Raw genomic sequence first — 27771 nt, 5'->3', positions numbered from 1 at the left:
AACAGAGGGAACATTAAGGAAGTCCAGAGCCTGTACAGGATTGCAGGTCTCTTCTAGGACCTTGGCTTTTACTCTGAGGAGGATTAGAAGCCGCTGGATAGTTGGGAGCCTGAACAGCTGACTGCGGTGGCCGGACTGATGGCAAGTGGCGGGGATAGTGCTGAGCACTTCGTAGATCCTCAGTCCCTGTTGGCTGGATCTGAAGTCTCCCTTCTGTTTGGTGTGTATGAGATAGGCCTGTCTGTACTGAATATGGAGGTCCTATTTCCACTTACCTAGAAGTGTAGAATTTTTAGAGGTTGACAACACCTTTGAGGTCTGGAGCAATCTCTTCCTTTAATCATTGATGAAATGAAAGGTCTCAGAGGTGAAGGGGCGTGTTTGGAGCCGCACACTAGATATGCTACATAGATCTCTCTTTTTTTAAATACATACTTTTGAATGTTTCTTTTTGGGAGGGAGCGAGAGCCTGGGAGCACGCACCAGTGGGAGAGGGGCAGAGAGACAGAGGGAGAAGGAAGATCCCAAGCAGGGTCTGCACTGATGCAGGGCTCAAACCCACAAACTGCAAGATCATGACCTGAGCTGAAGTCGGATACTTACCCGACTGAGCCACCCAGTGTCCCCCATAGATCTCTCTTTATATCTATCTACATTTCAACTTTATTGAGGTATAATTGACTAACAGAGAGAGTTATCATTTACTGAGTACTTTGTCGGTGCCAAGCACCACACCAAGTACTTTGCATTCCCTTTGAATCTTCACAGCCATCTATTTGGTAGGAAGCATTATCCACATCTAATAGAGAAGGGCCGTGAAGTTCAAGTTCACCCACTAAGCTAAGTGGCAAGGTTGAGGTATGAAACTACATCCCCGTAACCCGAAGACCAGGGTATTAACCGTTGCCAGTCGCTGAGCATGTCCTCTGAGCCGTGCCCTGGGTGGGATAGAGGAATCAGTAAGGCAGAGATTTTGTGCTTCCGGAGCTCACCATCCAGTAGGAAAGGCAGCCACAAGGGCAGGTAAGGCAGCATGGTTCAGTGAGCATAGGGACCAAGGGCAGTACGTGGAGGACCCAGAGAAGGCCGTGATTGGGCAAAGGACTAGGAGGTCTGGGAAGTGTCTCCAAGGAGATGGCACACAGGTGTGGTCTTGCACATGGTGAGAACCCAGGTCTCCTGACTCAGTCCAGGGCTTTCTACTATAGCACAGTGGAGAAACAAACACAGTACAAAACCCTAAAACCAAACCCCAAAGCAACACTACTTGGTCTCAGAGTAAACACAGTAAATGTTAGTTGGATCTAAGGAATTTCTGAAGAACAAACAATAAGGCTGCCTTATTTCCACCTGAAATTTTCACTATGTGTTTTTTTTTTCATTGAATTCCAAAACTCTTAATAGGCCGTAGATTACACGCAAGTATAATCTGAGTAATAACACTGACAAAAGCCATTTACTCTTATTATCCTAAGTGCTTTGAACTGTTTTCTTTTTTTTTATATGAAATTTATTGACAAATTGGTTTCCATACAACACCCAGTGCTCATCCCAAAAGGTGCCCTCCTCAATACCCATCACCCACCCTCTCCTCCCTCCCACCCCCCATCAACCCTCAGTTTGTTCTCAGTTTTTAACAGTCTCTTATGCTTTGGCTCTCTCCCACTCTAACCTCTTTTTTTTTTTTTTTTCCTTCCCCTCCCCCATGGGTTCCTGTTAAGTTTCTCAGGATCCACATAAGAGTGAAATCATATGGTATCTGTCTTTCTCTGTATGGCTTATTTCACTTAGCATCACACTCTCCAGTTCCATCCACGTTGCTACAAAAGGCCATATGAACTGTTTTCAAAAATGTACCTACCTTCACTTTGGTCCCGACACTGATTCTTGCCTGTTGGCCCATTGCCAGAAAGGCGATTGAAATCTTGTCTTGTTCTAAGATGCGAACTCCAATGTGATGATTCAAAGCCAGAAAGACAGGTTTAAATGACACAAAGGGGGAGGTAGGGGCAGAACTGGACCAATTCCAAGCCCTTACTCTGTTGCCAGCTTGATCTGAATATTGACCTCCCAAGATATTGATGTATACCCTGGGCAGAAAGGAAATTAAAAATTATAAACGGTAACGTTATGATCCAACCTTGAAATTAGCCCGGTCACTTGCTGGCCAAGGGGAGCTACGGTTCATGCTAGCCAGTAGCGTATGGAGAGTGCAAAACCGCAGGTAACCTTTGGCATGGTGATACCGCCACTGAATTTTATGCTAATTTGAAGTAGTGGGTCCAGACTGGGTCCAAAAGGCAGAACCAGGATGGTAAAGGGGTCTGGAAAACTATGCGCTGGGAAGAATGAAGGGGAAACAGGAAAGGATTAGTCTGGACGAGCAGACATACAGGACACCAGGCGATCCCTGAAAGAGGGGAGAAGAACAGTGCTTGGATTTTCTCCAGGACGAAATGCAGAGCAGCGGGGGAAGGCCTAGTTGGCCTCAGTACAGGATGGCTGTGTTTTCGTAGCACCCAGCACCTGGGAGCCCGGAGTCCTTCCAGGAGGGCTCTCATCAGGGCTGGGTGTGGGCAGGAGTGGCTCGGGGAACATCTCTGAGATGGCTCAGAGCGCAGCTGAAAAGCCCTGTGATGGAGCACAAGGTGGAAGTTAGACTAATGGGGCCTCTCCAGTCTCTTAGCACAGTGGACACTACATTTTACGTCATTACATACATATCAAGCCTGACCAAGTGTGCGATCTGGTGGCACTAATGACTGCCCTTCTACCTCATGCTCTCTCACCTTCTTCCACCTTGGATCACCACCCCTTTCTTGAGCTCTGGGTATTGAGAGAGTTGGCTGAATTTGATAACCAATTATTTTTTTAACTAGACGAGTTGGCCATGACGGCCCCTAGAGTAAGATAACTAACATCTTCTTTCCCCACTATTGATTAGTGGTAGTGATCTAATAACAAAAGTGCAAATGAGAAATTGAGGTAATTATCTTACTGTATCTGGGAGGAGGAAGGCTTGGTTTCATCTCGAAATGGGGATGAAAATAATATTTGGCTAAAATTATTTACATAGATTGTTCATTTGATAAATATTCTGTGAGTGCAGACACATGCTGGTAGTGGTAAGGATTCAGAATGTGGCTTCAAAGAACACCCTTCTAGGGGCACCTGGGCGGCTCAGTTAAACGTCCAACTTCCGCTCAGGTCATGATCTCATAGTTCATGAGTTTGAGTCCCACGTCAGGCTCTGTGCTGACAGCTCAGGGCCTGGAGCCTGCTTCAGATTCTGTGTCTCCCTCTCTTTCTACCCCACCCCTGCTTGTGCTCTCTCTCTCTCTTTCTCTGGCTCTCAAAAATGAATAAATGTTAAAAAAAAAAATTAAAAAACATAAAGCAAAGAACATCAGTCCAGCAGGGGGATGGGCTTGCTGCACAAGAGGCAGCTAGAAGGGGTCTGTGAGAGTATGTGGAAGTTCCATCAGAGCACCAGGAATTGAGCTGCTGGATCAGGGGACTTCACAGACAAGGGAAAAGTCCTAGAAACCAATGAATATTTATTTGGTGACAATACAGTACCTCACCAAACGTAATAAAGCATCGCTTTATTAAACCCGGAAGGATGAGTAGAAATTCTCCAGTAATACAAATAGGGATAATGGACTGAGTGCTGCTTTGGACTTAAAAAACACAGGGGACGGGGCGCCTGGGTGGCGCAGTCGGTTAAGTGTCCGACTTCAGCCAGGTCACGATCTCGCGGTCCGTGAGTTCGAGCCCCGCGTCAGGCTCTGGGCTGATGGCTCAGAGCCTGGAGCCTGTTTCAGATTCTGTGTCTCCCTCTCTTTCTGCCCCTAACCCACTCGCGTTCTGTCTCTGTTAAAAATAAATAAACATTAAAAAAAGAATTAAAAAAAAAAAAAAAACCACAAATGTCCTAAGTTTCTCAAATACTGGCAGAATGTCCAAATTTTGTCAATTACTGACAGAATTTCTCAAGATGAGATTGCTATTCCTGTAAACAATTTAAAGGGAGGAGAATATCTCTTTCTGAAAACTCAAAGAGTTTGAACCGCATTTGAAGGTCAGCCCGGGTGGCTCAGTCGGTTAAGCATCTGACATCAGCTCAGGTCATATTCTCCCAGTTTGTGGGTTTAAGCCCCATATTGGGCTCTGTGCTGACAGCTCAGAGCCTGGATCCTGCTTGGGATTCTGTGTCTCCCTCTGTGCCCCTCCCCTGCTCGTACGCTATCTCTCCCTCACAAATAAATAAATATTAAAAAAATAAAAATAAATGAAATTAAGACCCAAATTTCATTTTTTCAGGTTAAATGAAATAATGTGAAGTCATAGAGTATATAAGTTAGTAGGTCAAAATTGGATCAGGATCTTAATTTCTTTAGAGATTTTGTTTGTATGTTATTGTTGGTTGTGGCTATAGGAATATAGGAACAGTTACAAATATATCTCAAATTATAATAACACATACACACACACACACACACACAAACTATAACAACACAGTGTAGCAGCTATCCATTGTAAATTATTTCCATAGATGAGTCAGTATAACATTATCAGGGCACAGGTTCTAGGAAGATCACTAGATTCATATCCCAAATCCTTAGGGTGACCATATAGTTTATTGAGAGTTTTTTTCTAATATTGAAATCATATAGTTCATGTTTCTTGCTGTTTATAGAAAGAATGTGATGAGCTTTGTTTTACATAGTTGCCTGGGATTTTTCCACTGGGAAGCAAATGGAATGACATAAATAAAAAATTTCTCTGAGTTGAACATTACTGCCAAAGACTAACTTAAATAAATCTTAAAGCCATTCTTATCATTTCAAAGGAAAAAGAAAGCTTCTAGTTATAAGATGAATAAGTTCTAGGTATTTAATGTACAACATAGAGATTATAGCTAGTCATACTGTATATATACTTGAAAGTTGCTGAGAGAGTGTATCTTAAATGTTCTAAACACAAAAAAGAAATGGTAATTATGTGATGTGATGGAGATGTTAGATAATGCAATGGGATAATCATTTTGAAATATATCAAGTATATCAAATCAACACATTTTATGCCTTTAATTTACACAATGTTGAATGTCAATTATATCTCAATAGAGTTGGAAAAAATAAAAGAAAAAATAAAATTTCACAACACCCCCACCGCCCCCCTCCCCCCCCCCCCCCCAGCCAAATGGCAGCAAGAGAAACTTAGAAGCCTACCAGACATTTCCATTGGGATGATAGCAGGAAATTCTGCCAGAAGAATCTAGCAATGCTAAAATTGCAGGGTCAGTGGGCATGTCTTCTTGGACTATACAAGTGAAGCCATTTATTTTGTTGGGCACTCGGATGATGGCTAGGTTTCCAGATGGGTAGCTGAGATTAGATAAGGTTATTTGAGTTGTTCTAATGGTCCTCAACTATTCTGAGTATAAATTTATGAGAGAGCCCTTTGAAACCATCCTAGAATGGGAGTTACTGTTATTACAAAAAGGATTTTATGCTTTTTATGGGATCAAAGTATATTTACAAGACATAAAAATCCTCAACAAAATACTGGTAAATGGAATCCAGTGACATATAAAAAGGATTATATAGTATTAGATAAAGAGGAATTTATCCCAGGAATGCAAGGTTGGCTTAACATCTAAAAAATCCATCAATGTGGGGCGCCTGGGTGGCGCAGTCGGTTAAGCGTCCGACTTCAGCCAGGTCACGATCTCGCGGTCCGTGAGCTCGAGCCCCGCGTCAGGCTCTGGGCTGATGGCTCAGAGCCTGGAGCCTGTTTCCGATTCTGTGTCTCCCTCTCTCTCTGCCCCTCCCCCGTTCATGCTCTGTCTCTCTCTGTCCCAAAAATAAATAAACGTTGAAAAAAAAAATCCATCAATGAAATATACTATATTGATAGAATAAAAAGAAAAAAAAATCATCTCAGTATACACAGAAAGAGCATTTGAGGGGCACTTGGGTGGCTCAGTCAGTTAAGCGTCCGACTTCAGCTCATGTCATGATCTCACAGTTGGTGGGTTCGAGCCCTGTGTCGGGCTCTATGCTGACAGCTCAGAGCCTGGAGCCTGTTTCAGATTCTGTGTCTCCCTCTCTCCCTGCCCCTCCCCTGTTCATGCTCTGTCTCTGTCTCAAGAATAAACATTAAAGAAAAATTTTTTTAAAGAAAAAGCATTTGACAAAAACTTACACCTTTTCATGATAACAACTCAGTGAACTAGGAATGAAAGGGAGACTCCTCAATCTAATAGAGTGTCTAACAAAAACCCACAGCTAACATCATACTTAATGGTGAAAGACTGATTTCCCGCTAAGATCAGTAACTAAACAAAAATGTCCATTCTCCCCACTTCTATTCAACATTACACTAAACGTTCTAACCAGGGAAATTTTATGCAAGAAAAAGAAATGAATGGCATCCAGACTGCAAATGAAAGATGTAAAACTTTGTTTGCAGATGACATGCTCTTGTATTTAGAAAATCCAAAGGAATCCACAAAACAATATATTAGAACAAACAAGTTCAGCAGGGTTGTAGGCTACAAGACCAACATATAAAAATAAATTGTATTTCTATATACTAGCAGTGAACATTCTGAAAGTGTAATTAAGAAAATAATTCCATTTACAATAGCATCAAAAAGAATAAAGTCTACTGAGGATAATTTACCATTAATACTCAGTCCTATCTAAGCTGATCAGAAGCCCAGAGGTGAAGTAAACACAAGATCGACTCTGAATCATTTTGAAAAGCAGCCATGGCCTTCAAGAATTAAAGCCAGGGAATTAACTGATAATGATAATAAAAGAAGGGGGGATTTATTTAAAAGGTACTGTATTTATTTAAATGTATTTATTTAAAACAAAACTTACACTCTTTCTCATAGGGCCTACAGACTAAAACTTCATAATTCCTATGACATGAAAGTTATTTTTCTGGTTGATTATTGGGATTTGACTAGACTTTTAGGAAACTATGACTAAACATGACTTTCTCCTAAAAATTGGGGCCTTTAGTCACCAAAAAACCCACCTCATTTTATAGTTTTGTTTGTTTTTTACTTTCCTGAAAGTATTAAATGGCCTTTATGTCAGAATAGCAAATGGCTTGGCCATCAGGCAGAAGTTCAAGTGATGAATCACTTAGCATTTCATAAAACAGATACTGAATTTTTGTACTAAAAAATAATGTGCTGCTCACAGATGTGTAAATCGGTACATATTTTCTGGGGGGAGAAAGTCTACCAAAGTTTTAAAATGCCTGTAATTTCTTTTTTTAATAATTTATTCAGATTTCTTTAGGTTTTTTGTTTGTGTGTGTATGTGTTTAAGTAACCTCTACACCCAATGTGGGGTTTGAACTCGCATCCCTGAGATACAGAGTCAAATGCTCTACTGACTGGGCCAGCCAGGTGCCCCAAATGTCTGTAATTTCTTACCCAGAATTTCTACCCCTAGGCATCTAGGCATTTAATTCAAGGAAATAAGTGATAAGTACACAAAGAAGTCTGCACAAAGCTGTTCATTTAGCTGTTGTTTATAGTAGCAAAAAAAAAAAGTGAAACAACCTTTGTGGTTAGGTTAAATGAATTATAATACATCCTCATTATTAAATACTTTATGGTTATAAAAATGGCGGTGTATCTCTATATTTATTGCATATTATATACTCATAACATTATTACATATTATGCAGAAAGGGAAAGTTATAAAATATGAATAGCTAGTTGAAGAATTGATTTTTAAAGAATTATATAGGGGCACCTGGGTGGCTCAGTCAATTGAGCGTCCAGCTTTGGCTCAGGTCATAATCTCACAGTTTGTGGGTTCAAGCCCCACATTGGGCTCTGTGCTGACAGCTGAGAGCCTGGAGCCTGCTTCAGATTCTGTGTCTCCCTCTCTTTCTGCCCCTCCCCTGCTTGTGCACACACTCTATCTCTCAAAAATAAATAAATAAAAATGAAAAAAATATATATATGTTCATAGAAAGAAATAGGAAGGTTATATAAGATGTTAATAGCTTTTCATTGGGTGGTGGGATTTGGGGTATAACTATTTTTTTTCTTTATAGTTTTCTATATATTTTTTCTATATCATTTTTGTAAAGAAATAAAACTAATAAAAATAACTTGTTGAAAGGATACAATATTTGTGTTGTTCCATCTGGAAATGAAGTCAGAAACTTGCTCCCATGTTTGTAGTGCTTCTCTAAGAGCTCATTCCTCATGATCTGACCACGAAAAATGAAAGGACCCTTAACCATTAATTGTTCCAGATATAACACATCAATTATGATAGTAACAAGCATCCTTTGCTTGCTAGACAGTGATACAAAGTATTTCTTAATTAAAATTTTTGGGGGACACCTGGGTGGCTCAGCTGGGTAAGCGTCTGACTTCGGCTCGGGTCATGATCTTGTGATTCATGGGTTTGAGCCCTGTGTCAGTCTCTGTGCTGACAGCTCAGAGCCTGGAGCCTGCTTCAGAGTCTGTATCTCCCTCTCTATGCCCCTTCCCCACTCACACTCTGTCTCTCTCCCTCAAAAATAAAATAAACATTAAAACATTTTTTTTTTAAATAAATAAATTTTTGGCCCTGCAACAGTGACCGGGAATAATCCTTAGGAATCATTAAGGAGTATTCCTAACCCCTGCAGATAACTTGATAAAAGTTTTCAGGCAGGGATCTGACATTACATACCTGTTTGAATTTTTTTTTTTAATTTTTACCTTATTCACATCTTACTGTAAAAACAAAACAGGAGATTACAAACCAGCTCTAGCCCAATAGAAAGATTCAATATACTGATTGTAGTAGTGGCTACATAACTGCCAAAATTCGTAGAGCTGTACATCCGAAAAAGGTGAATCTTACTGTATATAAATTATACTTCAACAGACTGCAGTTGCATTGGATGGATAAATCAATTTGGGAAGGATGTCATCTTTAAAATATTTAATCTTTCAATCCATAAATATTACATATAATTACTAACATTCCTTGATATTTTCTGTATGTTCCCTGTTATGTTTTTTTTCCTTTATGCAATTTTGTCTTTTGGAGGGGGGTAATTAAAATATATAATCCAGGGGCGCCTGGGTGGCTCAGTTGGGTAAGCAGCCGACTTCAGCTCAGGTCATGATCTCGTGGTCCGTGAGTTCGAGCCCCGCGTCCGGCTCTGTGCTGACAGCTCAGAGCCTGGAGCCTGTTTCAGATGCTGTGTCTCCCTCTCTCTCTGACCCTCCCCTGTTCATGCTCTGTCTCTCTCTGTCTCAAAAATAAACATTAAACAACAGAAATTTGTTAAAAATATATATATATTTATATATATATAAATATATAAATATATAAATATATAAATATATAAATATATAAATATATAAATATATATATATATATATATATATATATATATATATATATATATATATATATATATAGAAAATCCTATTTTCTGTTCTGTCTCTATGCATTTGGAACTTATACTCTCTGCTTCTGTTATTTTTTCTGGCTACTCTAGAAATTTCAGCAAGCAAACTTAATTTATCAAAGTCTGAAGTTAAGCTTTAATATTTGCCCTTCTCTCTGGGCTGACGGCTCAGAGCCTGGAGCCTGTTTCTGATTCTGTGTCTCCCTCTCTCTCTGCCCCTCCCCCGTTCATGCTGTGTCTCTCTCTGTCCCAAAAAATAAAATAAAAAACGTCAAAAAAAATTTTTTTAAAAATATTTGCCCTTCTCCCAAACCAAGGGATTTATAATACCATAATTACATTTAACCTATTTCCCATCATGTACTATTTTTAAATGTATTTTTATTCTTTTCTGTTTTTTGAAGTGCCACAAGCTATTATTATTGTTGTTTTATTAGTCAACTTTTAGTTTTATCCAAAAAAAAACTATGTACCACTTTCTTTTCATCTTTCTTGAACCTCAGACCATCCAGTGACACAAAGTACATTCTTTAGAATTTCCTTTAATGAAGGGCTACTAGTGACAAATTATCTTTGACTTTACCAGACAGTGTTTTGGGGGGCCATATTTTCTTGAAAAATATGTTAGCTGGTTATCAACTTCTGGATTGACCACTATTTTCTTTAAGACATTCCACTGTCTTCTGACTTCCAGTGTTGCCGTTGGGAGGTTATCTGACAGTTTCTCTATTTTTTTTTTAATGTTTTATTATTTTTGAGACAGAGAGGGAGACAGAGTGTGAGCGGTGGGGCAGAGAGAGAGGGAGACACAGACTCTGAAGCAGGCTCCAGGCTCGGAGCTGTCAGCATAAAGCCTGACACAGGGCTCGAACCCATGAACCATGAGATCATGACTTGAGCCAAAGTGGGATGCTTAACCAACTGAGCCACGCAGGCAGCCCTCTAACTCTTTTCCTTTAAATATAAACAGAATTTCTTTTTCTGTGCTGCTTTTAAGGTTTTTTTTCCTTTGGTGTTCTCCAGTTTGTTCATGTTGAAATATTAACAATGATTTTGGGAAAGTGCTTGAGGTTTTGGTGATATTTCTCCCCTTCTTTTTTAGTTTTTAAGTGTTCCAAACATTTTTTAATGTACAACAATCACATTTTAAAATAAAAAGGCTTTAGCCAAAATAGACTACCATAAAACATGTAAAAACATTGTTTTAAAGTCTAGTAGAAGTTAAAAAGCCACATCTGTACCATTTCTTCTTGACAAAGAGTTGAATGTGTCATGTAGCCAACCTGTTATATTCATTATGACAGCTTTTACAACTTCAGGTAAAACTGATTTTAAAGAGTAGCAAGTAAAAAAAAAAAAAGGCAAGATAATTACCTTTCCACATGCTATTCTAGCATCACAACAAACAATGGATATGTTTCTGTTTTCTAGTTGGAAATCAAGTAGTCTGTCATCAAATAGCTCTTTTTCTGGAATATCCACGGAAAGTTGGTAAGAAATTGTTTTTAAGTGCTTTGGCTCTAATGGGAAAAGAATCACATATTTGTTTTAAATTTTCCAAAACCTCTCTTCTAAAATGAAATTGCAAACCTTATTACAAATGTATTGATTCATCAGACTTCTTTTAATGGCAGAAAAATGAGGCTTTCATTAAATTAAAGTGAGTGTGTTCTTTTGTTAAAAAAATAAAGACATTCCCTTGTTAAGCAAAGAATGATGATTTTCATTAAGTGGAACTTTCTGGCCTTGTGTTTAGTAGGAAACACTTGAATATTAAGGAACTTTGTACCAGGGATTTAGTTTAAACCAAAACAAATGTCCGTCTTTCCTAAGTATCTTTTTTTTTTTAATTTTTTTGTTTTTGTTTTTCAGTTTATTTATTTTGAGAGAGTGCATGGAAGGGGCAGAGAGAGAGAAAGAGAGAGAGAGAGAGAGAGAGAGAGAGAGAGAGAGAGAGAGAGAGAGAGAGAGAATCCCAAGCAGGCTCTGCACTGTCAGTTGGAGCCCGATGCAGGGCTCAAACTCACGAACCATGAGATCATGGCCTGAGCTGGAATCAAGAGTCAGCCACTTAACCTACTGAGCCACCCAGGCGCCCCTCTAAGTACTTTTCAATAGCTCTGAGTGGTAGAGGAGGAGCCTGTGCTCAGAAAGATTAAATACTTTGCCCCAAATCGGACAGCCTATAAGGAGAAAAGCAAGTACATAAATCAAGAACTTGATTCTAAAAATCAGTGCTCTTTCCATTTCACCCACACTATAGCCATACTGGTCCACGTATGAAGAAACAATTGTGATTTATTTTTGACGGATTTTTCCATATCCCAGCTTGAAAACAGAAGGGAATGTGTGCTTAATCAACCAAGAGACAATGAATTCAGTAAGCTCTTTTCAGCTATCTGTAAAGTGTTCTATAGATGTTGCTAATTTGTTTCAGTCAATAACAATAGTAAGCTGAAGACTAAAAACTTCGAAAGCCAGAAAGCTGACACACCAGCCTTTCTGAGCCATTTTAACTGCTACATTGACTGAAATGAACATTTTTTTTTTTAATTTTTTTTTTCAACGTTTATTTACTTTTGGGACAGAGAGAGACAGAGCATGAATGGGGGAGGGGCAGAGAGAGAGGGAGACACAGAATCGGAAACAGGCTCCAGGCTCCGAGCCATCAGCCCAGAGCCTGACGCGGGGCTCGAACTCACGGACCGCGAGATCGTGACCTGGCTGAAGTCGGACGCTTAACCGACTGCGCCACCCAGGCGCCCCTGAAATGAACATTTTAAATATATTTTTTAAAATACCAATTGTAGCTTTTGGTCAAACATCTGAGCTTTCTGATGAACAACTGACCCATAACACCAGCATTGAGGAACTCACCGTCTTCAGATAAATTAGTCTGTTCATTTGTCATTAGTGCAAATTGTCTGGCCATTTGTCGCTCCTGTTTTCTACAAAATTAAAAAATATGCTGTATAAATCCAAAATGTGTTTGAAGCTTAAAACAGAATTTTAGTACAAATTTTAACTGTTTACATACTATCCATTATTATTTTTATCTATTATTACTTGTGAATCCAGGCATTTAATCCATACATATAAGTTTCTACTCTCTTCAGGCAACAAATTCAACAAATTTCTCCAATATGGGAATTCCAAATTGCCCTGAGAATTTGCAATTGGTAAATTTCTTTTTTTTTTTTAATATTTTTTTAATGTTTGAGACAGAGAGAGACAGAACATGAACAGGGGAGGGTCAGAGAGAGAAGGAGACACAGAATCCGAAACAGGCTCCAGGCTCTGAGCTGTCAGCACAGAGCCCCACGTGGGGCTCGAACCCACGAACTGTGAGATCATGACCTGAGTCGAAGTCAGACGCTTAACTGACTGAGCCACCCAGGCGCCCCACAATTGGTAAATTTCTACTTTATTTTATTTTTATTTTTAAAAAATGTTTATTTATTTTCAGAGAGAGAGAAAGCACGAGCAGGGGAGGGGCAGAGAGAGGGAGGGAGGAAGAGAATCCTAAGCAGGCTCCATGCTCAGCACAGAGCCTGATGCAGGGCTTGATCCCACAACCGTGAGATCACAACCCCAGTCCAAATCAAGAGTCAGACACTTCGCTGACTGAGCCAACCAGGCACCCTGGTAAATTTCTACTTTGAATTGGTAAGTTTCCAGAGTTTCTGGGAGCTTCTGAATCTCAATAACATCTACCATCTAATTTTATTTTATTTTTATTTAACAAGTTAAATTTTTTTCTTAATTTTAGAGAGAAAGCTCAAATTGGGGAAAGGCGCAGAAGGAAAGAGACAGAATCTCAAACAGGCTCCAGGCTCAGCTTGGAGCCCAGCGTGGGGCTCGATCCCATGACTCTAGGATCCTGGCTTCAGCTGAAATCAAGAGTCGATTGCTCAACCGAGTCACCCAGGCTCCCCCCCACCAGGAATTTTTATAGGTTTGCTTTGGCCAATTTTTATTTCATTACTGAGAACACATCTTCAAAATTAAAGATTTTGAAAAAAAACAAGGTTCATTTACAAAAAGCTTAAGCGGGCCTGAGTCTCAATATCAAAGGCTCAATGTTACCTCCGAAGGGCTTTTTCCTTTGCTTTGAGTCTATCAAGTTCACTGCCATGGGCTGCATGAGGGTCAATACAGATTAATTCAGCTTTAGAGCTTTGGGTTTTTTGTTTTTCCTCATAGATGTAGTCAATCAGATTTTGAAAATAACTACAACAGGAGACCTGGAAAACAAAGAGGTCATGTTCATCTCATTAGTCCTAGAGGAAGATAATTACAGGGGGCAAAAATGGCTAATGAAATTTGGGTAACAATCTATGGTAGCTTTTTCCTAGTAACAGCTTGATTGAGATAGAGTTCACATACCGTACAATTCATCCATTTCAAATGTACTAGTCAATGGCTTTTAGTGTATTCACAGAGTTGTGCAAAACCATCACTGCAGCCAACTTTTAGAACACGAACTCTTATCCGTTAACCCTTCCCATCTCTCCCCTCAGCCTCTGGAAACCACTAAGCTAAATTCTGTCTGCATACATTTGCCTGTTCTGTTCAGCTCATATATGTGGAATCATACAATTGTGGTACTTTGCGATTGGCTTCTTTTGCTTAGCATAATGTTTTCAGGGTTCTTCTATGTCGTAGCATGTATCAGCCCTTCATTTCTTTTTATGGTTAAATAATATTCCATTGTATGGATATATCATATTTACTTACCCATTCATCAGTTGATGGATGTTTGGGTTGTTTTCACTTTTGGCTGTTAGGACTCATGCTGCTATGAACATTGTGTGTTAAGTTTTTGTGTAGGTATATGTTGTCAGTTCTCTTGAGTATATATCTAGAAGTGTAACTGCTGGGCTATAGGTAACTATGTCTCTAACTTTTGGGGGAATTGCCAGACAGTTTCTCAAAGTGGCTACACCGTATTACATTCCCCCTTTGCAGTATATGAGAGTACCAGTTTCTCTGCATCCTTGCCAACACTTGTTATTATCTGTCTTTTTAATTATAGCCATCCTAGTGGGTATGGAATGGTATCCCATTGTGATTATGATTTGCATTTCCCCAACAGCTAACATGTAACTCTTTTAAGACTTGCCGTGTGGGGCAGGAAACACTTCGTGTGTTTAAAAATAACACCATTTCCTCAGTGAACCTGCATTAGAACTCACATCTTCTATTGGTTTAGAGCTATCATCGTCATAGTAAACATCCATATTGGAAAGAAATGATTTTAGATCGCCTCCACAAAATTCACACGTGGGCGATATCTCCTCCTCTTCTTCCTTCAGAGAGAGGAAAACAAGAATAAATGAGTGCCCACAAGAGGGCCCAGAGCCCCTGGGAGCAGTAGATGCTGCTGGGACTCTGGGCAGGGCCAGCAAAAGTCCAGAAGGAGAGCAGGGCTGGAGGGCTGTGTGCCAACCTGCCTGAGAACTCCTGCCGGAATCCCTGGGGGCCCCCTGAACTAGCTGGTGGGGAACTTTCAGGGGGCTAAGATCCTCTACCAGAAGGCACCAAGCTAGCAAGATCTGTGTATTCCAGTAATGAGACATTATTTCTACTCAAGGGCTGGTGAGGACTGAAGAGGCTGAGGCGGTGTATTGAGGGCCTCTGTCTGGCACTGTTCACCAGAGCACAGCTGAGCCCATCAGGAGCTTGTGGATCCTTAGGATGTCTCCTCATCGCAAGAAGAAAGTTGCAGAAATGACTTTACTATTGACAGCCGAGTTCCTCATGGGGGAGGGGCGCTATGGCGTGTAACTAGAGGCACGAGACAGAGGATAACGCGTTAGCCCCAGCTTGGGGCTCTGGATTCTCCTGACTGTGCTGTGAAGGTAATTCAGAAGGGGTGGGGGAGACCCGGAGAAGCAACAGGACACAGGGGAGTTAGGGGCTCAAGGGTTGGTGCACTATGGCCATGTTTATGATCTGAGGTCACGACTGTGACTGCAGGGGTTCTTGGGCAAGCAAGCAGCCTTAGCACAGGCCTCCAGGAAAAACCCACATCATGTATGAGTCGCAGGTCATGAACACTACCAAGCCAGCTGTAATTTGCCATTCTCTGGGACTAGCAAAATGGCCACTGTGGGGCCAAAGGGTGGCGAGGGGGCCTGTGCAGCCAGGCATTCACCACCAGAGTGATGGCCCGTATCTTGAGGTTACCGAAACTACCCAATGGCAAGTACTGCACATCGCTGACAGCAGAACCCTTGGAGAGTAAAGCCCCACCATAGAGAGATGGCGGTGACACATGTAGCTTGTCACCTAAGTGACGGAGCAGGCAGAAAAAGAGTGTGGCGATTCCAGGCCATCCACAACCCTTCCCTATGAGGGTCTTGCTAACGAGCTCCTCAGCCCATGGTCCCTTCACCCCTTCACCTGTGGGGGAAGCAAGGTGGAGATTCTTCCAAAGACCATGAGTGGGGCTGGAATCTGCTCCTGGAGACAGTGGAGCTGGAGAGGAGAGCTGGCGAGCCAGCTACTGCCGCCCCTGAACTACACTAGTGTCAAAGCCCCATCTAGGCGGACCTGAGGGATCTGCCCAAGATCCAGGAGAAGCCAGCCCTGCCTTGGTGCCAATGCAGGCACAACTCCCGGGAAGAAAGGCTACAAGGCTTTCCTCATGTTTAGGACCAGCTCCGGGTGTCAGCAGAAGAAAACTCGAGACACTTCCTTGACTACAAACTTCTGTGGTTCAGAAAGAGAAAGGAGCTAGGTTTGAATAAAAGAATTTCAGCCTGAAGAGTCTATAGGGTGGCCATAAAGTTTAGAAACATGGACAGATATAAAGAGCAAATATTGACTGATACTACATGACATTTAGTGTGCAACTCCTTGTGAGACTTGCATAGTTTAATGTGCTGCACAAAGCGGCAATGAGCCGCACGTTATTGTGTCCACACAGCGTTCCCATCGACCCTGCGTACACATCTGTGGGGCGCAGCCTCACACAGTTGATGGCTCTTATTTCCAGTGGATAAGCCTGCACCTTTAGCAGACCCCAGAAGAAATACGGGGGTGCCAATCTGGGGAGCATGCTGTTCCCTCCACATGGCCAGGTCACCCGAGTTTGCAAATAATCATACCACCATTCGGTCCCCCACTGCTCTGGTGTGTTGAATTTTGTCCCCTGAAAAGATAGGTTGAGGTTGTAACTAATTTACATAATCTCCATAATTTACATAATCTAACTTAAGTGGTGTGCCTGGAGAAGAGGGACATTTGGAAACAGATGCAGAGAACGCCAGGACAACTGAGGCGGGGATCGGAATGGAGAAGCCACAAGCCAAGGAAAGACAAGGGTTGATGGGCACACCGGAACTGGGAAGAGGCAAGGCGGGATGCTCCCCTACAGGCTGGACTCGCTGACAAACTGATTTTGAACCTCTAGCCGTCAGAACGACGAGACAACAAGTTGCTACGGTTCTAAGCCACCCAGTTTGCGGTATTTGGATACAGCAGCCCCTGGAAACAAACACAGCCACCCTAAGAGCTATTCCAAATAAATGAGCTCTTCGTGTATTTTTTAAAAAGCATGTTCACTGTCTTGTGTGCAAATCATCATGTGGCTTATGACATCATTTGTTAATAAAAAACATTTTCACATTTAAAAATAATATGAATTAAAATCACCTTGAAGTTAATGCCTATATTGGAACTCTCTTGTTTGAATTTCAGAATGGATGGTGGCCCAATGCTGGGCAGTGTTTTCAGAGCTGGCTCAAACAGTGTTATGAAGTCTTCTTTAAACTACATTTTTAAAAAGAGAGAGAGAATCGACGTTTGAATAAGTGGTATTTACAACGAACCCTGTGTACTATTGGACTGATAAACATTTCTTACCTCCAACTCACATAAAACATTCAGTTTTCGCTCTTCTGGATTAATTACCCATTTTTCTGCAGAGAAAAGCATCGATTTAGAAAGCAAGTTTAAAACCTTAGTACAGTGTGTTCCGTTTTCTCCTAACCCACTACCCTGTGTCAAACACACACACACACACACACACACACACACACGCACGCACGCACGCACAGACACAGTTTAAATGCCCTGAAACCTTTTCACCACCTTCTTGAGCATATTCTTACGGGAGGGCTTTTCTAGAGGGGGTGTGCACTGTCTGAGTTAAGGCTGGTTTGCCTTTGCCGGCAGAGGGAAGGACTCTATCTATTTACCTCTTAACTTAGAAGCCAGATTTTCATGTTCAGGTTCCTTAATTATAGAGGGTGCTTTCTTCCCTGTAAAACAAGCATACACTTGTCATCAATCCTGACAAAGTAGAAAAGAAGTTTAATACAAAAGAAAATATGCCTTTTGGAAAAGTAAGTACCCTTATTTGTGTTTGTTTGACCTTTGACTTTTTTGCCCTTTCCAAATAATATTTTATCAACAATAAGGAACAGAGGGAAGGCACCACTGATCTATCACATCGAAAAAGGTTTCCCTGTTCCTTTCTAGTCCTAACATACTACAGAGATGCATACTTCACTTGACTATAAACATTGGTGTAGACTCTTATGTTTTCTGCTTTTTTTTTTTTCCAGCTTATTTATTTTGAGAGAGAGTGTGTGTGTGCGAGTACAAGTTGGGGAGGGGCAGAGGGCAAGAGAGAAAGAATCCCAAGCAGCCTCCACACTGGCAGCACAGAGCCTGATGCGGGGCTGGATATCACGAACTGTGAGATCATGACGTGAGCCGAAATCGAGAGTCGGATGCTTAACTGACTGAGCCACCGAGGTGTTCCATTTTCTGGTTTTTAAAAGTACTATGTTGTCTACCTTCTACCTGTTATTTTGTAAAAGATTTTTCAGGTAGAAGGGTGCTAGAGGTTCTAATTCAAGACCGTTAACTCAACCAGGAGGATTATTCCCTCCACAGATTCCAGGGCAGTATTAGAAATGGGGAAGGCGGACATCAGCAACTTGGAATAACCGTCTAGGAGATTTAAGCTGATAGAATTGGAATGATGAAAACCAGTGAGATCAACCTACAGTGGGGCAGAGGTAAGGTGGTGGTGGTGGGGAGCTGGCCCATTTCCTCCCAGAGCCATGGGCGGCAAGGACTGCTACTGGAGAAAGAGGTGGGCTTCAGAAAGTGATGTGCTTTCCTATGTGGAGTATCTGAAAAAATTTTGAATATGTTTTAGGCATGTTGTCCAACAGAAATACCAGTATAGGTATGAAAAAATTAACGCACACAGATGTTTATTAAGGCATTATTTGTTATAGGGACGAGCTCAAAACATCAAACCACACCAACTCTGAAATACCTAGCAATCCGTTTTATTACAAAGCCATAATAACTGTATATCAGGGAATATTATGCAGTTGTTTCATTGAATTAGATCAATCTTTCCTGACATGGAAAGATATCCATGATACACTGCTAAGTAAAAGAATTAGAGAGGAGATAAAGTTGCCGTTACAGGAAATATAATTGTTTCCTAGACTTTCAACTTAGAAACTATTAGAATAAGAAATTTCAGCAAGGGGGTCCAATACAAGATTAATATATAGAAATCAATAATTTCCTTCTTGTTGACAATAATCAATTAGTAAATATAACAGGAAAAAAGTTTCCAAGTGTTACATCAATACAAGACTATAAACTAGTAAGAGCTGCACGAGTCCTATATGTGTGTGGGGGGGGGGACCATAAAAGAAGGTCTGAAAAGAAATGGAGAGGTACACTAGGTTCCTGCTGTTAAAGTAATCAAGTGACCATCAGATGAGGTGACCCTAATGCCTTCGTGTGTAGCCTAGGAAAGCAAACTGAAACCTGAGCCAGAGTCAATTTCTGTAAATGCCTCAAGGTTAGGAACGGCCAACCACAAACAGCCAACCAGGCTTTCCCAAGTAATACAACCCCTTAAGCCATAGCCAATCAAAAAATTTCCTCGTTTTGCTCTGGTGTCTTCTCTGTAAAAATCTCCTTACTGTTGTCTGGGAAGCCCTCCCACCTATTTCCAGTTTGGCATCGCTCCATTCCATTCATGTTTGCTCAAATTTAGAAATCTGAAAATACCTCAGTTTGTCTTTTAACACTGCGAAGCAAGGGCAACAAATCAACTTGTCAAATTCCATTGAAACATCCCATCAGAATTACGCTGTGTAGATTAATTTGGGAATTATTAGCATCTTCCTAATATTTGGTCCCTTTTTATGTTCGATTTTGTCACTCTTCTGTGCGAATCCTCAGGGATCTTTCTACTTCATTCCCATTGAAAAAGATTTGGTCTTCAGTTAGTCCTTTGAACTTATCCCCCCGTCAGTTCTCCTCCTGATGACTTTACCGCAACCACACCAACTGCCTCCTTGTTCTAGGGGGAGGCACCTGCTAGTCCGTGTGCCTGGAATAATCTTTCCCTAAGATCATCCTGGCTCACTGTCTCATGTCCTTGAGGTCTTTGCTCAGATATTTTAGCTTCTCAGTAAAGATTTCCCTGAGCACCCTGTGTAAACTTACCCCTCCCACCCAACATTTTCCATCCTTTCCTTTGCTTTTCCTCCTTAGCACTTAATGTATTATATGTAATATATATAATGTATATATAATACATATATTATCACATAATTGTATATTATATATATTTCCTTATTTTCCTTGTTTTTTATGATCTCTCTCACCATCACCTCCACCCTCCACACTTTCATGCCAGATCGCGAGGACCGGCGTTTTTGTTTTTTTGTTTTTGTTTTTGTTTTCATTGCCATTTCCCTAGAACAGGGTTTGGACTATGATGGGTGCTTGGCATATGATAGGTGCTCAATAAACATCTGATGAATAAGTGACATAAAACAAATACAAAACTTACCAGGAAAGTCTATTCATAAATCCTTATACTGGGATAAATTAAAATTTTAATTTTTGCATTATCTATCTCTTGATGGTTGACATTTAGACTACAGCGTGCATGTTACTGCTTTGATAAAAAACGAAGATACGCATCAACATAGAATGGCAGATTTTTTTTATGAGAACATAAACATTAGCATTTATTACAGACGAAATGCTGAAGGGTTTTGATATTTAATCTCATTTTGCTTTTCATAAAAATTCTGTGACAGAAGTATTACTATTATTACTGACAGGGGAAGAACCTGGGACTCCATGAGGCCCTCATCTCCGTGTCAGTTTGTGTTGGGCTGGGATTCAAACCTGGCTCTCCCCCAGTGCCTGCAGCCATGCTCTTTCCGATGTGCAATCCCATCTCTGAGCAAAAGCTAAGAAATCAAACTACTCACTTGGCTGCCTTTTGCCAGAAAATTTTTGAAGCCAGCTTTCTTCTGTTTGTACTGACGTTGGAATTCCTGGATACAAACCGTGATACATAGTCCTGAAGTTGAGACAAAATCTTAATTGTGAGTGTGCCTACATAATTGTTAGCCATTCTTCCAAATATAGCACATTTAACCATCAAGTAACACACGTAGGTTGAAGATCCGGCTTTCTATTTTCTTTGAAATATTTTCCTCCATTCTTGCCTCTCAGTAAAGTCAGGCACAGTGTGTTTGCATTATAGGGAAAGTACTCCTTTCTAAGTCCCGGAGTCTCCCGATACCATATTTTTCCCTCCAGGGAGTAAATTACATAGTAAATTACTATGTCCGTGCATGTGTGTTGATGGTGGTGGTGATGGTGTGTGTGTTTAAACATTTACTTGAATTTAAATGAGACATATTATTCATTTTATTTTTATGTATTTTTAAGTTTTATTTATGTAAGTAATCCCTACACCCAAAATGGGGCTCGAGCTCACAACCTCGAGTTCAAGAGCCCTATGTGCCTCCGACTAAACCAGCCAGGCGACCCAATTAAGTAGCCTAAAAATAACCCAAACTTTTTTTTTTAAGAGTTGAAGTGAAATGCGCTGTGATCAAACAATTTGTATTATTTATTCTTTCTGCAAGTAGTTCAGTTACTTGAGTTGTCATTGACATGATAGGAAGGCAGAAATGTATTGATTTTTACTAGTTACAATGACTGTTACTGGTAACAAGTAAATAATAACCAGTGCTTCAAGTTCCTTTGCCTCTTTGAATTTCAATTATTTTGCACGATTAGCAAATTGTGATGATTTGCTGGATCTTCTAAAATTATCACATTTTTTCAAATGATTGAATCAATTTTAGGGTTGTCACTTTTTCACCTTTCTTAGTTCTTTCTCCACCTTCCTTTTTTGGTGCTTTGTTCCTTGGCACATTGCATCGGTGGGGTGCTTTAGTTCCAAAATGACTCTGTCTTGTAATAAGCGAAGAACGACTCAGCCAAAGCCACCTGTGCAAGTCTCTGGGGGAATCCTGTTTGTCTAACTTCCCAAACAAGCCACAGGGACCGAGGGTAAACAAGAATATTAAGGAGCGATTCCTAGACAACACTGAACGTTTGGCCTTTTTTCCAGTTCAGTGGTTAACAAAATCAGACCTACATGGCTCCTCTAGGTCTCTCTGCCTTCCTTAAACCGACACCAAAGATTGTTTCTGAAATTCTGCGGAAGGATGGCAGATGACGAGATGACGGAGGCTAACACAATGAACATTTGCTGAGAACTGTGTAGTGGTACATTCGTAGTAGTTGCTTTCTTCACGTGATTTCATTGATATTAACAAAGACTAATCAAGGCATGTATCGATCTTCCCTCCTCTACAGGCAAGGAAACTGAGACTCTAGGGAACCCCTGAAAAACGGTATTGTGCCAGATGCAAATGGGGCCTGGGCCTGTTTGGCTTCAAAACCTGTGTTTCTCCGTATTTACCTGCCATGTATAGTTGGCCCCATTTTCAACCAGAATAGTAATAGGGCAATAAAACATAGAAGGTGAGCCAATATTGATTGTATTTTTATGACATTTAAGGATAGATTTCCTTCAAAACACAATCTCACCAAATTCACCAGAGAATGCTTTGAAATATAAAAGAAGCATCTTAGGAAGATTTATGAGGAGAAATTAAGAAATTGATCAAGTAAAGAGAGGCTCCCATATTAATAGGAAGTCCAGGTCAAGATGGCAGTTCGGCACCCAGTTCTCCTTCCCTTCCTTTCCCAGATCTTACTGAAATAACAAACACAAACAAACAAATAAATAGCCCTGGAAAATAAGAAAGGAGTCATTGGTAGACAAGTAATATTGAAGTCCCCAAAGAACGAAAATAAATGGCTTTAGTTTGATGGAAAACCAGGGTGGAGAACACCGCAGCTCAAAGCAAGAGAAGTAAGTAAAATTCTTCTGGGAAGTCCCTAGCTCAGACTCAACCAAATGCAGAGAGGAGGGGACTGGAGACTGCTATCAGAGGAGTTCAGGGAGTCCCCTCAGAGCAGCTGGCCAGGGAGCTGTTCTTTTTATTTCTAGATAAAGCCCCCCAAGCTGCTTCCTACAAAGAGTGGGCAGCCTATCTCAGGAGGTTGTAGGTGTGAAAGAGAAGCAGAGCATAGTATGAGGTTACACAGAAGCTGCCCAATAGGCCTGGATGAGAAAGGAGGAGGGGACATCCCGCCCAGAAGTGAAATGCGTGAAGAACTCCAACCACACAGTGAAGTGTCCTTATCCAAACTCCAGTAATAGTGGGGTATGCAGCTTGCCTGCCTCCTACCAACGCTCCACAAGCTGCCGCCTCTGACATCCCCCATCCACCCACGTAGGACACAGTCAACCTTCCAGATACACCCTGTTAAGAGCTACTCAGCTGCAGAAGGACTCCATTCTGGTTACCTACCGGCCATTCATTTATAAATACAAATTGATAATGAAGGATTGCCAGTTACTTAAGGGCAATCAATAGCATAAAAGAGAAAGTCCAAGATAAACAGAATTAATCCCGAAAAAAGAACTTCAAAGAACAACAACAAAAAAGAACCTTAGTATAAAAGTACCCTTAAAAGAGATTTAAAAATAACTATTTGAACAGAAAGAATCAGAGAATGAGAACGGGTTCTTGGAAATTACAAATATGAATACGAAAATAAAAACTTTTGTACAAGGGCTGCATGTTACCATAAATACAAAAAAATCTTGATATCCAAGAGGGCCAATAGCCATCTAGTAGGAGTTCTAAAGAAGACACATAAAGGGGAGGAAATAAACATCAGAAGTGTTTCAGAATCCGACTGATCAGCAATACCGGATACTAGAAGGCAAAAAAGCAATGTCTTCAGAGCTCTGAGGAAAATGGTTTTAAATGTATTCTTTAATGCCAGGTTATGTTATTAATTAAGTATGATGGTAAAAATGAAGAAATCTCCAGACAGGCAAGAACTCAGGAATCTGACTACCCATGAGATCTACATGAAATAATTACCTGTGGAGTTTCTCCAGCAAAGAGAAAAGGAATAAAAGAAAGAAAGCAATATGGGAATCAGGAAAGCGTGGCCATTTAACCCCACTCAGGAAAGCTGAAGACAATTAAAAACTGAGAGTTGAAAAGTTCTCCTTTTAGGAGTCAAGTTTTATGGACATAGGAATCTGGGGTTTTGTGCAGAATCCAATCACATTATTGGCTTCTTAGCATGAAATTGTGAGTATTGTTGATTGTTTTTCAATTTTCAGAATTAACCTGTATTGAGTTAATTATGATTATAAAACATAATACAAATACAATAAAACTTGGCAAAGTAATATGACTATATGAATATACATTATTCATATATTTATAAAATATATAATTTGCTGTTAACTGGGAGAAGAAAGGGTGAGAGGAACGATAGAAGTAGAAGGGCATTGGCTCAATCCGTAGAGCATGCAACTCTTGATCTTGAGGTTGTGAGTTCGAGCCCCATGTTGGGTGTAGAGATTACTTAAAAATGAAATCTTTAAAATAAATAAACATAAAATTAGAAACAAAATAAGCTGTTAACAATATGTTAACCCTGGTGGGTGGGAGTGTGGGGGTGAAGAAGGGCATGGAATTTTTTTTTTATTTTACACCTTTGTATACTTTAATATTTGAACCATGTACATAGATTATTTTTTTTTTTAATTTTTTTTTCAACGTTTATTTATTTTTCAGACAGAGAGAGACAGAGCACGAACGGGGGAGGGGCAGAGAGAGAGGGAGACACAGAATCGGAAACAGACTCCAGGCTCTGAGCCATCGGCCCAGAGCCCGACGCGGGGCTCAAACTCACGGACCGCGAGATCGTGACCTGGCTGAAGTCGGACGCTTAACCGACTGCGCCACCCAGGCGCCCCCATAGATTATTTTTTAAGTTGAATTAAAAGGATAAATAAAAACATAAGAGCGGGACAGAACAATCCTGTTTATGCTTAGGACTTTAAAAGTTGCTTGTAAAAGCAAAGCTTAAGTGAACAGTAATTCAAGATCGTGGACTCAGCTTTATAAAGATTTATAAAGATGTTCTAAAAGGTATTTCTCTGGTGTCTTCCTGTGCCTGGTGGCTAATAGCAATAACAACAACAAGAAAAAGAGAGAGGAAAAAAATAAGACCATAATTTCCACTTTCCTTCACAGGAGGTGTGTCTAATCACGGTCTCATTTCGCCAATAGAGACCTATGTCCTAAACGTTCAGAGCACTTGCTATTGTATAGTGTTATTATTTCATGTTATATCAAGTGGGCATGCCTTCTCTGTAGGTAGATAATAAGCTGCAGATGGGCAGGGACTGTGTCTCTATCCCCAAAGTGTCTAACAGTAATAGATTTTTAAAAATCCTTTTTTAATAAATTGGTTGTAAGTGCCTTGGATTATTTTTACTCTACTTCCAGACATATTTATCCACGAGGTAAAAGTAAACATCATCAGCTTCAAAAAATTATATGAAAACAAAACATTTTCTTACCTATCTAAATCCGCTTCAGACATGTCTTTCCTAAATGTCTGGAATATCTTAGGAAAACCTGTTGAATGAAACGTTGAAAAATTTAGCCACTCCTAAATCAGTGGTTCTCAAAAGGACAACTTCTGCCCCCCAGGAGACATTTGGCAACTCTGAAGGCATTTTTTTTCTTATCTTTTTAATGGTTATTTATTTTCGAGAGAGCGAGCGTGAGCGGGGACGGGGGTGGGGGGGTGGGGGGGGAACAGAAGATTGGAAGTGGGTTCTGCGCTGATAGCAAAGAGCCCTATGCGGGGCTTGAACTGAACTGAGTCGAATTCAGATCATGACCTAAGGTCATGACCTGAGCCAAATTCAGACACTTAACCGACTGAGGTGCCCAGGAGCCCCTGAAGACATTTTTGATTGTCCCAAATCAGAGTGGGGGCTCACGGCACAGCCAGGGCTAGAGGCCAGGGATGCTGGTAAACATCCTGTAATGCCAGGGACACCCCCTCCCACCTTCTTCTATTCAACAAAGATGGTCCTGATGGAAATGTCAACACTCAAAATAAGTGCTGTCTTTCTTTTTAAGGAAGTGACTGAAGTGGTTTTAGCATAGGAACCTAAACACAATTTTTTTTTTTATTTACGGTATTGTCTTGGTAGCACAACACCCTGAAGGGACCGCTCTTCCAGGAGCGGCATGTTCCTGTGTGTGTTTCCGAGAGAGAAAGAGGGACTGGGAAGGGGAGACAGGAACAGAGGGGGAGACCCAGGGAGAGGGAGGAGCGAGAGAGGCCTAGACACAGGGGAGGGGGTGGGGAGAGAGAGACGGAGGGAGGGAACAGCATCATGGCCTGAATGCACATAGACGTATTGCAAATGCACTCGGTGAAGCACTACCCAAGTTTCCAGTCTCACCAAGCGTTACACCGATGTCCTAAATCGTGAGCCAACAGAACGCTCAGCCAAGATTTCAGTGCCTTTGAATAAAGGGACCAAGATAGACTGGGTTGTGTGTGTGTGGGGGGGGGGGTGCATGTGTTTAGAAACCAGACACTCAGGTAGACCAAGGCTCTGGAGTGGCGGGACCAGCAGTCCGAGGGCCAGGGAAGCCGTAGAGGAAGGGGCGGGCAGCGGATGTACTTTTCTGGGAGGAGACGCTCCCAGTCTCCTGTGAGCTCAAGTGTGAGCTCAAGATCGGTGTCTCGCTCCACAGCGTCCCGCTGAGCGTGGGGGTCGGGCTCAGGCTGGGGCTGGTGATGCTGGTTAATCGGGGAAGGAAGGCCTTTGAGTTTTCGTCACTGCTGTCATCGATGTCCATCATCTTCCAGAAGTACTCTTCGCTGAACGTCCCTTGGACCTCCAGCGTCTTCTCCTCCGCGTCCCCTGTCTTCCCCTCCACCAACAACTCCTCTTCCTCCTCCTCCTCCTCCTCCTCCTCCTCCTCCTCCTCCTCCTCCTCCTCCTCTTCTTCCTCCGGGACCTCCTCCTTCTCCGGCTTTCTGGAGCCGCGACGCGGGTGCGGGTTGGCCATGGCTGGGGGGAAGCAGGGTCGCCGCTAGCGCAGTGGCAGGTGCCGCCGCCAGTCCCAGTCAGGTGTCGAGCTCCCTAAGGTGCGCGCGTCTCCCGTCTCCCGGGGCAACGGCCAGCGGCGCGTCGCCAAGCCTCTGGGATTTAAAGCGGCAGCACAGAACCCGAGGGGTGGGGACAGGGGCGTCGGGGCAGAGAGCGGCTAAGGAGCCAGGACCTCTGCAAGCTTCTTTCTCACCTCCTTTCCGGGGTCACGGAGACCCCTCACAGCATGTGGCGAACTGATCTCCCTTTCCTCCTCCCTCCTTTGGAGCGTTGTTTCTTTGGGGTAGGGGTAGAGGCTACCAGAGATGGACGCTGTTAGGCCAGTTGGTATTGCTGACGCTGGACTTTGGTTTTCCAGTAGACACATGCTTATTCAAACTTAACGATAAAACTTTATAATAAGACCAGACACGGGTGGGAGTTTGCTGATTTGATTTTTTAAGACATTGCCTTCATTATTTATCTTGATCAATGAGATTTTTGATGCCGTTTAAATTCTGTGCCTGAGATGGGTGTCTCCCTCTAGACCCAGTGGTGCTTGTTGCAAGGCCTGAGACATCTGGCTACCTAGGTAACACCTGTGTCTTTCTGGGTCTTTGTTTCCAGTTCACTGTATTTTTGTTAAAATGTTTGTACACACACAAAGAGGAACACAGTATAAGGTATAATGGACATCTGTTTACTTACCGCCCAGGCTGGAATGTACATGTTCAGTGCAGAGTTCAGCTTCCTTTCAAAGGCCTTTCAAGACTGAGAAATGTTCCTGGCGGGAGGGATTGTGTTGCTGCTGTTTGACTTCACCTCTAAGGTAAAGAAAGCAAAGATTTTCTGTGGCTGAAGATATGTGGGTGCTGTAAAAAGGGCCTGGACTGATTCTTAGGTTAAGTGAACAGTATGAGGCCTAGAAGTTTCCTTGTATGAGCTCTTAAATCACCTGACGT

General features: G+C 41.5%; 1 protein-coding gene across 7 annotated transcripts in view; it reads right to left on the bottom strand.

The window, feature by feature from the left end:
• ERICH6 (glutamate rich 6) overlaps positions 1–26942 on the bottom strand; it is a 37047-nt gene extending 10105 nt beyond the window's left edge. For 4 of the 7 annotated variants that reach the window (XM_045037439.1, XM_045037440.1, XR_006585398.1 and 1 more), the window contains exons 1-13: positions 26399–26941; positions 25274–25331; positions 20724–20815; positions 17655–17717; positions 17320–17375; positions 17110–17226; positions 14646–14759; positions 13537–13694; positions 12328–12398; positions 10825–10970; positions 8165–8250; positions 5235–5390; positions 1862–2090 (exon numbers count right to left, since the gene is read on the bottom strand). In XM_045037439.1, coding sequence (XP_044893374.1) covers positions 1862–2090; positions 5235–5390; positions 8165–8250; positions 10825–10970; positions 12328–12398; positions 13537–13694; positions 14646–14759; positions 17110–17226; positions 17320–17375; positions 17655–17717; positions 20724–20815; positions 25274–25331; positions 26399–26789 — 1737 coding nt within the window. In that variant the 5' untranslated portion in view covers positions 26790–26941. Of the gene's footprint in view, positions 1–1861; positions 2091–5234; positions 5391–8164; positions 8251–10824; positions 10971–12327; positions 12399–13536; positions 13695–14645; positions 14760–17109; positions 17227–17319; positions 17376–17654; positions 17718–20723; positions 20816–25273; positions 25332–26398 lie in introns of all 7 variants that reach the window. The other 3 variants (XM_045037438.1, XM_045037437.1, XM_045037436.1) reach the window with 3 other exon arrangements.
• Positions 26943–27771: the final 829 nt, after the last annotated feature.

Source organism: Felis catus, chromosome C2 (assembly GCF_018350175.1).
Source record: "Felis catus isolate Fca126 chromosome C2, F.catus_Fca126_mat1.0, whole genome shotgun sequence".
Classification (NCBI taxonomy): domain Eukaryota; kingdom Metazoa; phylum Chordata; class Mammalia; order Carnivora; family Felidae; genus Felis; species Felis catus.
Note: the sequence above shows the minus strand (reverse complement) of the source record. Positions and strands in the feature narration are given on the sequence as shown.